This window comes from Notothenia rossii (genome assembly GCF_949606895.1).
Source record: "Notothenia rossii genome assembly, chromosome: 9".
NCBI classification, from domain to species: domain Eukaryota; kingdom Metazoa; phylum Chordata; class Actinopteri; order Perciformes; family Nototheniidae; genus Notothenia; species Notothenia rossii.
In genome coordinates this window covers 61,207,465-61,220,010 of record NC_136907.1, presented here as the reverse complement: position 1 = coordinate 61,220,010, position 12,546 = coordinate 61,207,465, and the positions used below count along the sequence as shown (strand labels likewise).

Genomic DNA, 12,546 nt, shown 5'->3' with positions numbered 1-12,546 from the left:
GTGTGTGTGTGTGTGTGTGTGTGTGTGTGTGTGTGTTCATGTTTTAAAGACCCCCATAAAGCTCTGATTATAACTCGAAACTTGAATAACACTGATCGTTGCTAATAATGACGTTTAGCATACGGACGATTGTGTTTAAACTGAGCTTCTCTCCAGTCTGGCCTTGGGGCTCCGCAGGCTCCAGGTTCAGAGAGGCCTGCACTTGTCATCAGCACAGCTCAGACCACAGCAGCTGACTCTCTTTTTTCTCTTCTATCCTCTCCTCACACTTTCCATCCTGCAGACCGGCCAGTTTGCGTCTCCATGCAGACAGCATAGCATTACCTCAGTGTTTCCACCCAGCTTTAATCACTCCCATCTGCAGACACAGCAGCACATGCCTGGCCCTGGCTCGGACTCTGCAGCGCTTTCACTGCTCCGATTAAAGTCTGTCAGGTCTGCAGCCTGGCATCACTGACTTTCTCTGCTATCACTTTTTGAGTGCAGGGTAATATTAGTGGCCAATATATCAGTTTTAAAAAAAGAATGTGAGAAGGGCTTAGATTTATATTTCTGTTTTGAAATTCAGATCTGACTGAGTAAATGTTATGACTTTGAAACTGGCCTGAAGCAATTCAGGAGGAATCTGCTGGAGAGGAAGTGAATATTTTTTTGGTTTCCACTGACTTTGTACATTTCAGAGCAAGGTTGAAAGAGGCCCTCTCTGGTGCTGCTGCAGTGACATCTGAGCCTCTCTACAGAAGTGACATCAGTGTTTTATACTAAGCTATTTCCAGCTTGCTCACCGGCTACTTTCGGTTGTTCCTCCCTCAGATGTTCAGCTTTGAGAGAACAAAGCATAGTGACCAGTAGCAAGTTGCACTTCCCATCCTGCAGTCTAATGCGTTTTTCTAGCAGTAGTTAGACCTCTCACATCCTCTCTAATCAAACTGTCTCACACTGGGAGCGTTTCGATCTGTAGGGAGTGAGTTTGAAAAAAAATCCTAGTTCCACTCCCCGCTCATTCAGCTCATGTGTGAAAAAAAAAACCTGAAAAACAATTGCTAATATTAAGGTTAAGAGGATGAGCAGGGAAGGAAATCACATTATACTAAATACTTATATTACATATACTAAATAGACAGATATTGTCAATCTCAGATTATCTCTCTTTTGGTGGTATCAGAGGTTTTTTTTCAGGAAAAACTGTTCAGTGACAACTAAGCAGGTGTAATGAGGGATTGAGCCACTAGGCGGAGTCTGCACTCAGTCCGCTGCACACAGCCACAAGCATCCATGACATTTTGCTGCAACCTACCATCACAGTCTCCTAGATGGGAGGTGGTGTTCCCATATTCCACATCTTGTTGAAAAGGCAGCCTGCAGTGACACAGAGATCAGCACATCAGACACGTCAATACATCTCTTCATATACAAACAGCATAAAGTGTGTTTTTGAGTGCCATTAAATCATAGTTGTGTGGTCTAACATAACAAAAAATAAATGAACCTTTTTGAGAAAAACGTGTTAATGTAAAATTGTCGTTTTAAATGAACGTGTTTACATTTGCATAGAAATGGTACATTAATGAGGACATTGGTTGATGGTAATCAATCAATTTCATATGGCACAAATTGGTGTGTTGTTCAGTGTAATGGGATACTCTATTGATCCCATTATTGATTTCCCTCACAGAGGTCAGAGGTCAGGGTCAGACATAAGACTGAAGAGGATGGGCTTTGGAACGGACAGCGATACTGGGTATAACGTTTCACTTCGGTACAGATACCAATCAATCCTTACATTGTTTTATAGGAATATTTAGTTGAAAGGGGTAAGGATTATTCAATAATATTTATTAATTATTATTTTCAGACTATTATTATCAATGAATATAAAGGTTGACATTGTATACTAACAGCTAGCTAATACTGTATATGCTAGTACATATTCAGAACTACATTTAAAACATAATAACATTTAAAAAGTAGAAGTAAAAATAAATAGTGCAATTTAATGCTTTACTTAAAAACTATATATTTTACTAGAGTAGAGTAGATTCTGTGTAGCGGATTATTTTAAGTAACTTATGACCATTTGCCATTTGAGTGTGTTTGAGTTTGTAATAGTTAATATGTTCATGACATATAACATGTATTTACTTTATTTATTCATAATATTGTTCCTTTGCCGGTCTATTTGATTTAAATTACTTAATAACACGTATCTCAAACTATTTCTAATCCTTTTTTGTTTTAGACATGTTTTAGTATGGGCATAATTGTCTTTTGCATAGTGGACACAGTGTCATGAATCATTGTCTATTAAACTGCATGAACATTTGATTCATTGTTTTTATTTAACATATCAATTCTTCATGATAAAGTGAAATAGCATACTTCTTCAACTTCACCTTACTTACCAGCCCTTCCTGTGTACAACATAGCCTAAAGGAATGTGGTAACTTTGCCAATAAGCGGTAGGAGACAGTTCATAGGTTGGTGTGTGGGGTGTGTGTGTTTGTTTGTGTGTGTCTGTGTTGTCCTCACCGTGTGCCTGGTCTCAGGAAGGAGCAGGTGCTGCCTCTGGTCCAGCCACAGTATGGGTCCCTGGAGGCTAGACAACTCCTGCACACCAATAAAAAATAAAAAAGTTAAGAAATGCAAAGGAATGACCTGATTCTCATAGCGGACATTTTTATAACTTTAGCTGGGAACTCTCCCTGGGAAACTTACAGAACCTAGGGACAAGTGTTACAGCTATGAATTAAGCAGGGACGTTAGCTTGCTTATTGTTTAGCTGGCTAACAAGTTAATAAGTTAGGTTTAGTGGGCTAATAAAACCATACAATGTAAAAAACGGTATATGATTTGGAATCCTCATGTGGTATTCATCTTCACACACAGCAGTCACACATATGGAGTTGCTTCTTGTTCTCGGTTTCCTGAACTCAACGGTGTTGACTGGCTGCTGTGGGACTCAGGTTTACAGTGTGGGTACTTCAAAAGATCTTCACCATCTGTTCAGTAATAAACAAATGCCGTCTTGGTATTTATAATATATCATCCATTTTATTACAAACTTAGACGAGGATGGGCTTGAATCTGCTTTTGTTAAATAATATTTTTCAGGGAATAGAGAAAATACCTGTAGTTTAACAAAAACACCTCATCTATCGCTTGCTGATTGAAGCATTAGCAGAATTACATTGCATTTTATTAGGACAACCGCGCTAATAGGGAGTGAGAGCACAAGGACAAAAACTAAAGTTGGCAAGTCAGTCATACCTTGGATAATGGCCACTGCCACATTTATACTGACCTCATTATCACACAAAGAAACATTAAGGCAATTATATAAACTCTCCGAGGCAAAAACAATTACTTCATGCAGCGTGAGTGCAGGTGGCAGCGAGAGGTGGGCATCCGGACCAGACAGCCGGGGAAGGCCAGCAGCAGAGTGTGACTGCTCCAGTCCAACGACAGAGACAAGAGCTGCCGAGCCTGAGGAGTGTCCTCACCACACCTGAGATGGAGAGAGAGACAATGGTGAAGACTGGAGGGTGAGGAGCCAGCAGAGGAAGGAGTTCGTTGGGTCCGAAAAGTTACAAGTGAAGGTAATCTTGGGCATTTTGGAATGTTTGCACAATTTCAATTAAAAAACAACCTTATAATTTAACAACAGAGTGAATATATTAACATTTCTTATGGTATGTTGTTAAACCACTAGATGCCAAAGCATAATAATGAAATCCTCTTGGCCTTATCGAACATAAGGTTTAGTACTACACGCTACCAATCGCAGCTGTGGAGACATTGGTATAGTTGTCTCTTTGTAGGACACTGATTTAAATTATTCTTAAACTATGAATTTTTTAAATGTAATTTATTATATGTAATGCCTTGTATTTTATCTATGTAATGTCTTGTTTTTTATCTGGACCCTGAGTCTGTAATAAAGTTTTCATTCATAGTGTACAGTTTACAACCTGTTAACGACTTCTGCTAGTTTTTACTAGCTAGCTATTACCATGTGTGTTTCAATGTATGTCTCAAATCATGTTGTGACAGGGTCAAAGGCCTCATCTGTTTGCACTTCAAGTCAGACAGAATCCATATTTTTCAGCCACCATCTTTTGACAGTCAGGTCTAACACAGAAATAATTACATTTAAGTTGTATTTTAATCTGCTGCTGCTAAAAACATCAACACATCAAAAATAATTTGTATATATCATGATAAATACAACAACAAACAGTCAAAAAGTACTGAGACGTTGACTTGATCAATCACTTAGTCGGAATTTCTAACCGTATTTATAATTTTAAACCAAAACACCACACATTATCTTGTTGAGCTTCACAAATGTGCACCTCTTATGCTTCTCTTAAGATTTTGACTGTTACTGTTGTTGATGTATTTTAAGACAATTTTAATGACAAAATTATTTTTGTATTAATTAGTTGAACAATATGAAGGAATGTAAGTTGCAAACCTGATATCAAAGTGTGTAAATATGAATGTGCTATTACTGTAAAGTCAAGTTAATACTGGTAAGTAGTAGTCTTTTATTTGGTTAAAGAGGATGTTTGTGCACTAGTTCAAGTTCACTTGAGCAAGCGTGCATATTAGTAAAGCACACTTGGGATTGACTTTAGAATATGTGCAGGTTTAAACCTTTTTTTGTCCATGTCACCTCCAGGGCTCCGTTGTCTCTGCTGCTCAACTATTCTCAGATAATGGCAGGCAACATGAGCCATGATCTACCTGGAGCAACTTGTCAAAATGTATAACTTTATGGAGATCAAGGACAAAGACTCCACTCCTACTCACTTCTCTGGGTTGAATCCTTCCACCTCCTCCAGAAACACACTGCGGTGGGAAACAGGCTCACCGGTGGGAATCATTAGAAACTTCAGGACGGTTCCCCGGGTTGAGCCCAGGAACAAGACGGTACGGTTCTTATGGGGGCCAGCTTCAGTGTCCACCACCATGGTTGTCAGCTGGTACCTAGAGATACAGAGTGAATACTTTTTTCCATCAATAGTAAACATTTCCTATCCCTATGATGCATATATGTAGGTTTACATTTCCATTTTTAAGGCAATAAAAAATTCCTCTATACATGGATGAATTATTGTCCCAGCCCAGGAGCCTCCACATGAAAATACATATTAAACAGACAGGTACCAACCACAAAAAGATGCAAAACAACCACAAAGAAAGAAAAAACAACTACAAAGAGACATAAAGCAACTGCAGAGAGGTACATAATAACCACAACAACATCTTTGTCTACATCAAAGACACAACATGAGACTAAAGACCAAACACAAACTGAACCAAAAGACACAAAACAAAATGTCTCCCCTGGTGCCATCAAATAACAAGTCAGTGTTCGTACCGTCCCATAGTCTTGACAACCCAGGGTCTGTGCCCCATTAGTGGGACGGTCTCGTCCATCAGTGGATGGGTCTTCACAAAGTTCAGCACCTCATCCGGCAGTGTGTTGGAGGAGCTAAATCTAGATCCTTGCACCGCACATCCGCCTGGCCTGCAAGGAGAGAGAAAGAAAGAAAATAGAGAGTTCAGGGGTAGAAAGATAGGAAAGACAGCATAAGGAGGCAGAGAGAGTAAGAAGAAAAAAGCCTGAGGAGTTTTTGTTTTGCGGCTTATGGAGGCTATATTAGAATATTTGCTGAGTGGTAGTGAAGTTTCTGTGTGATTGACAGTTTGAGCTTATAGCAGGGGAGTTAGTAGACATTATATGTGAGACAGATGCTCAGTAAAGTAGCAATGCAGTATTTCTCCCTAGATCAGCTCACATACACTTTGCATAACAATACCTTGGTTTAGGCACTGCTTCGTCCGGCACAGGAGTCCAAATAGACTCTGGGGATTTCTGCTCTTTAAAGCGGCCATCAAAAACATGAGCGAGCTGCTGCATGTCAAACACACACACCGCAGAGCCTGGGATGCTACCATAGAAAAACGAGAAACAAGACAGTGGTGAGATAAACAGTGTTTGTGCTAGTTTGTGTTCACATTGTGTGCATCTCGCTACCTGTTTGGTGGAGTGGAGAAGAGACCCAGGACGACGTCTCGTCCCTGCATGCGGATGATGTTGCTCGTGGCGTGCAAGAGGTTGAAGTAAAAGTGTGAATCTCCTGGGACCGAGCAGTTTAGACGCGCTTTCAAAAAGGTGGTCCACTGTTTCTCGAGGACCCGCTGAGAGCCGCCCAAATCTGCTTTACACACACGAGCTACACGGGACACCATCACCTGGAATACAACAAGCATGGATAAGTAAAATGAAAGAAAGAAAGAAAGAAAGAAAGAGAGAAAGAAAGAAAGAAAGCACCTTCTCTAAATGATGAAACTCCATTGCCATCTCTCTGAAGAAGAAGTAAATATGAGGCCCCCACTCCATGGAGCTGACAAAGTAGGGCTCTGAAAATAATATGAGAAAAACAGAGTTAGACAAACACACTTACATACATACAGAGCAGTAGTGATGCAGTGCCGGGGGGCTAAAGCAGCGCTCCGCAGTGCCTGACATGAAGCTGTAATAACACTAACATCAACACGCTGTCCGAGGGCCTCGCTCATCCAATATGTATGTCCTGTTTAATTTATCACCATGGACAAGAGGATACACATTATTTATAATTTATTCATCCAGCACTGTTGCAGCTTTGACCTGCCTCGGCTTGTTTGTGTTCTCTATGGAAAACAGACTTAGCTGTTCAATCTACGGCTTGTTAAAACCGTAGGGTCCAACTAACCTCAATACATCACTCTGTCTAAGCCTGTGCCACTTATTATGAATAAATAAAATCAGATGGTTTCAGTAGTTTATTATTGTGTTTCACCACCTCATGAAAAGACAGCCACAACAATGATTTCATTTACCGGGAGTAAACTAAGATAATGGTTTCTGTTATCTGCTTCCTGATTGTCTATTGAAGGTGCCTGACTAAGGAGAGCCATTTGAATGCGTCTGAAAAGTACCTCTGAACCATTTGGAGTCGTGTTTGACTGTGCGGAGGGCGGGGCTGTCACTGAGGCTACGATAGATCACCGCATCGATGGCCAGGAAGTCTGTCACAGTGCCGGTAAAAAGACTCCCATCTAAGAGCAGGAGAGACGCACAGAGAGAGGAAAGAAGGAGATTAAGAAGAAGAAGAAGAAGAAGAAGAAGAACAAGAAGGAAGATACAGATGGAGAGATAGCACAAGGTCAGGAAGATTAAAACCAAACAAGCAACGCTGCGAGAGGTCTGACTATAAATCTTTTGTAAAGCTAAACACAAGGGCACAGCCGTTTCATTGTCTGGAGCTGAAAATTGAGTCTGATGTCTGCTAGAAACACATAGTTCTTTATTTTAAGTGTTCAAACACAAGATTTTACCTGCAAATAAAGCCACATTGGCATGTCGTGGATCATATGGGCATCGTGCCATCCCACTGACAGGCTCTCCCACCATTTCTAGAGTGTCTTTCTGCAAAAAAGAAACAAAACTGGTATAGATAAACGAACTGGCAAGCACACAGAGAATGACCAGCTGACAGATAGATGGATACTAACAGTGTAGTTGGCGCACAGCGGGTTGAAGGCGTTTGTTCCACATACAAACAGGCCACCATGCTGGCTGAGCAAAACCTTGATGAAATTACGACACTCTCCCTATAGACAAAGACACAAAAGGACACGATTAAAGAGGAGAAGAACATCACAGGGTACAGGGCGACTTTGTTGAACCAAAAACTTGCTGTTAGAGCAAGGAGGCTGCAAGTGTGAGGTAAAAAGAAAAACAAAGCTTAAAACAATCCTTCACACCATCAACCATCTGGAGGACCAAGGAAGGGGTCTTTATAGCTGTCTTCAAAGTGGAGGCTGCTGATTGAGCTGAGATTTAAAGCCGTTTCCACAATATCTGAAACCTGATCATCACACAGGTCAGCCCCTCTGCCCTTTTTCTGATTCTACAACAAATCATGGTGACATGAATTTGCAAAGATGGGGAAAATAATTGATGGTTCTTTAATAAACCTGTGAAGTTTAATGATTGTATTTGGATTATCAGTGGCTTTGTTCTGCGCCCATTATTGGTTTTGAATGTTGCTAGCTAGCTACTAGCTTAAACCATGTGCTGACAAAGTTAGCATTTGTTTTAGGATATTTTCGTTACTACTCGAGTGGTTTGTTTAATCCAGCAACGTATGAAATAAACAGATTGTCTTGTAACATATTATTAATTAGAGTTAGAGAGGATTTGTTAACTTTGGTGACCGCTCAGCTAGCTGTTTCACCCTGTTTTCAGTCTAAGTTAGGCTAACGAGCTGCTGGCTCCAACATAATTATATTCAATGTGTCTTCTATCGGTCATCTTGGTCTAGACAAAAAAGTAAATAAGCATATTTCCCATTACATTATCCAGTATTGATTAATCACTTCCGTGCATTTCCTACTATGCTTAATTAAGAAAGCCTATGAAAAGAGTATACAAAAATTACTCTAAGTATCAATAGAAGAGCTACTTACCAATATCATTAGGAGGACAATTACACAAGGCGAAACAGTTCTGCTTGCTTATTTGAAAATAACTAACACTGTTTAGCCCCTGCAATTCAAACACATACTGTATACTACAGTTGATAAGCGTTTGTGTAGCTCAATGCCAGGAGCACTGGCAAATTATATTTTGATGTTAAAATAAAGCTGCTTCTGAGGTTAGAGCTGAGATGACCAGCTGCTGGCTCCAGCCAAATATTTACCATACAGATGTGAGAGTGGTAGCCTATTGATCTTCAAAAAATATTACTCTTGGCAAGAAAGCATATGAGTGTATTTTCCAAAATATATTCCTTCAACAACTTAAATACATTCAGGTGTTGCAGTTCAGGTATTGCTGGCTTACTGGCACCCTTATATATAATGGAGCCATCGCAAATGTTATGACATTTAGCTGTGAAATATGTCTATTTTTGGACTTTCACAAGTTTCACTGCACATTACCTATTAGATGCTATAACATATTAAAGCTTTAGGTCTATAACTGTAGCCTATGCCGAATAGTTCACAATTGCATCATTTATTCTGAAAAATTGGATTACTTCCTCCATGTTTTTTATCCTCTTCCTCTTATTCTCTCCACCGCTCCACCTAGGGCATGTCTTTCTCTCCCTTTTATCAAAGTGATTTTATTTATTTTTTATTTTCTTCTTTCATTTGTGTTCTTTGAAGCAGCACATATTTTCCTTTTGTAGTTTATTCACCTCTTTCTAGTACCTGGTGGCTGCACCTTCACACCACATCCTTATAGACACCTCCCTTTCTCAACTAATTTCAATTACCGTTTCCTCCAAGAGGCTATGTCACTCTCTCTGCTTGGTTTGCTTTTTAATGTTTCCTCCTGCCTCTCTTTCCATGAGTTACGCTCAGATTGGATTTTGCTGGTAGAACTCCTACATCTATTCAATTAAACTTAAAATGTATGTAACAACCATCAAATCTTTCTCTTCACATTGGTCAACGATTACTTTGTTAACCCTAAACCTACACACACATTTAATTGTCCGACTCTCTTGTCTTTTCTGAATGACAGATGGATACCTTTCGGCCTTGGTAACATTTCACTGAGCCAGTGTGATTCGGTGATGCACTGATTCTGTATCAACAAGATCAAATTTGTGTAAATACCGTATGCAGGTGCACCCCAAGGAAATAAGGTTCCTCTAACAGCTGTTGTGTCTGTCCAAGCGTGTGATACTGTAGATAGTGTTGATGCATGAGAATGGATCTCAAAGTCAGAGCGTTTTGCCTGAGCACCTTACCTCATGTTTGCCCTTCATTCGGCACACTCGAATGTCGTTCTTATTGGATTCCCATGTCCTTTTCTGAAGAAAAAAACCCCATTCAGAATACATTTGAAATCTGTGTGTGTGTATCATCAGTTTTTATATGTGTGTGTACAAGACAATGGGACTTACCTTGCTGTAAAACATCTCATCACCTGCCATGTTATCCAGCTCCACTCTGTACAGGTCATCTCTACAAAACAGACAACGAATCAGTGCTGATGCAATACTATAGGATAGAAAATAAACAATGTGTATTTTCAGCACTGTTTCACAATGGGCTAACTTTCTTTCTTATAATGTTCAAATTGAGATGCACACGGCAGAGAGTGTGGAACCTGCACAAAAGGCATTTTTATTAGGAACCATGTACCATTTTGCATCCTAACAATACAATAACATAGATTAGGGGTTTGCTTTTGCCTTGTGGTCCACACCTACATTTTTGTTATGGCTCTCCAAAGGGAAAAGTGTATTTTATTAATTGATTCAGAAACAAAATGAAAACATTCTTGTTTTCAGATTGTACATGATGGCCTCCCATCAGTAAGTAAGGGTTTACAGAGTTACAGCAGCCAGGGTTATTACTTATTTGTCAAAGATAATTAGTATTGCATGTATGATCTATGTTGCTCATAACAGTGGCCGGCTTCGTTTATGGTTTCATAAAATTACTGCTGTTGTTTTTCTCTTAGTTAACATTTTTGCCACCTGTTTTTTGTGTTTTTTTTCGTGACTCAAATCTGTTCTGGCTAAAGATATTTAATTAAAAATGTGAGATTGTGAAATGTTTCATTTGCATGAGGTAGAATATATAATTTATTTGTGTTATTCATTTTGTACATTTTTTGTATTTATTTATTTTTCCTTCTGCTGTTTACTATTTCCCATACATCGAGTATAAGACTAATGTGAACAAACAGCTTTCACTTGACATTTCACAACATGATTGAATGCCTCTGCGCCACAACAAGCTGAAAATGTTTTCTACCGAGTGACAGCAGATGGGAGCTGTGGCATCAAATAAAAGCGAAAGGATATTAATGCAGGCACGTCAGTAACACACAGTTGGAGGCGGTTGCCGTTGGTTACCTGGCTCCTATGTACAGCGTGCGGTTGACTTGGAGGACCGTCTGGATGTGCAGCTCCTGTCTCTGAGCTGAACGATGCGGTCTGCCCAAAAACACCGGATACCTCCGCACAACTGACATGAACACACACATGTAAAGGAGGGAAAAATATACAAAAAAATAAATGAAGTACCAAGAATGCATTGACAGTTAAGGACAGAGCGAGTACTTTTACCATCTATATTTACCCTTAACACTTTTCTACCCTTCACTTTAATAGTGTCTTCACTCATTCTTGATCCTTTGTTGTGGCAAACAAAGATAATATGGAGTAGACGAATGGCGCAGCAGTTAAAGTACACTGAAACACTTTAATCCTCTTAGTGTTTTTCTTTGCTTTTGGTGATGCATGCAGCTCCATAATGAGAAAAACTGTGTGGAACCATTATTGTAATTTTATGGTAAAAAAAAAGGCACTCCCTCACCTTCCACCCTACATTTCAGATAAGTGGGGGAGAACAGATGAGGTGGAGAGAGAAAGCGGCAGTTTCAGAGTATGAGAAAGTTGCGAAGAGGAGGACGACGGTCTCCACAGGGAGCCCTCATCATCAGGAGACAGATTGGGACAACGTCTCATTGTCCTTGAATGTAGGGGAGGGAGAGAGGAGCTCGTACCGATCCATCTCCACCCGTCTCCTCCCCTTCTCTCTACCACCTCTCAGCCTTCTCCTGTCATTTGTATCACCCCATCCAATCCAATTGTCTTTCACTTTTTCATCTCCCTGCACCTCTCAAAATCCATAACAATAATTTCTCTCCCCTTTTCTTTATGTCTTTACATCTTTCTGTCCCCCTGATATTTATCAGTCTACTATACTGCTATTGAGAGACAGACTCTTCTCATTCATCTGTAGGCCCGGGCAGTTAGAGAGCAGCTCCACACCAAAGCTTTGACCCTTGACCTCGTATTTCCACGAAGTCATTTATCATCAATGGTGCTCATACAGTCGCACAGTCAGACACACACACACACACGCACACACACACAGCAGGAAGGAAGCATACCCTCTATGGGGACGTAGCTGAGAGGACTGGGTTCCTCTGGGAACGAGGCGTCCGCCAGTTGAAGCAGCAGGAGAAGAAATGTGAGGGGAGGGGCCACAGTCACCATGGCAGCAACACACATGAACTGAAAAAGAGATGGGAGAGAAAATGTCATTGTTGTGTACGCTTTATGTTTTCAGTGTGTGCATGTGCGAGAGTGTACGTGAGAGTGTGAGTGACATTATGACAGATTTCTTATCAACAGGTTTGTGTGTGTGTGTGTGTGTGTGTGTGTGTGTGTGTGTGTGTGTGTGTGTGTGTGTGTGTGTGTGTGTGTGTGTGTGTGTGTGTGTGTGTGTGTGTGTGTGTGTGTGTGTGTGTGTGTGTGTGTGTGTGTGTGTGTGTTTGCGAGGAACGGGTCAGAAGTGCAGCAGGGTGACTGCTGCCACCAACCTTGCTGCAGCGGGAAGCTTGTGCGTTTCTATTGTCTGCTCTTTGGTGTAATGGTGATCCATTCTCGGAAAAGTCAATCCATTGTCAAGCTGTTGGAATTGAAGGGGATTCTCACAGTCATACAACACTTCAAGAGACAG

At 40.4% G+C, this 12,546-nt stretch overlaps 1 protein-coding gene across 3 annotated transcripts in view; it reads right to left on the bottom strand.

The window, feature by feature from the left end:
* Nucleotides 1-12,546, bottom strand: part of LOC307017870 (semaphorin-6B-like) — a 30,981-nt gene that overhangs the window by 4,713 nt on the left and 13,722 nt on the right. For 2 of the 3 annotated variants that reach the window (XM_079647748.1, XM_079647749.1), the window contains 15 exons: nucleotides 11,975-12,098; nucleotides 10,932-11,043; nucleotides 9,972-10,032; nucleotides 9,816-9,878; nucleotides 7,567-7,665; nucleotides 7,390-7,480; nucleotides 6,991-7,110; nucleotides 6,341-6,429; nucleotides 6,044-6,261; nucleotides 5,826-5,957; nucleotides 5,384-5,533; nucleotides 4,813-4,989; nucleotides 3,365-3,505; nucleotides 2,530-2,607; nucleotides 1,298-1,359 (listed from right to left, as the gene is read on the bottom strand). In XM_079647748.1, coding sequence (XP_079503874.1) covers nucleotides 1,298-1,359; nucleotides 2,530-2,607; nucleotides 3,365-3,505; nucleotides 4,813-4,989; nucleotides 5,384-5,533; nucleotides 5,826-5,957; nucleotides 6,044-6,261; nucleotides 6,341-6,429; nucleotides 6,991-7,110; nucleotides 7,390-7,480; nucleotides 7,567-7,665; nucleotides 9,816-9,878; nucleotides 9,972-10,032; nucleotides 10,932-11,043; nucleotides 11,975-12,095 — 1,714 coding nt within the window. In that variant the 5' untranslated portion in view covers nucleotides 12,096-12,098. Of the gene's footprint in view, nucleotides 1-1,297; nucleotides 1,360-2,529; nucleotides 2,608-3,364; nucleotides 3,506-4,812; nucleotides 4,990-5,383; nucleotides 5,534-5,825; nucleotides 5,958-6,043; nucleotides 6,262-6,340; nucleotides 6,430-6,990; nucleotides 7,111-7,389; nucleotides 7,481-7,566; nucleotides 7,666-9,815; nucleotides 9,879-9,971; nucleotides 10,033-10,931; nucleotides 11,044-11,974; nucleotides 12,099-12,406 lie in introns of all 3 variants that reach the window. The other variant, XM_079647750.1, reaches the window with a different exon arrangement.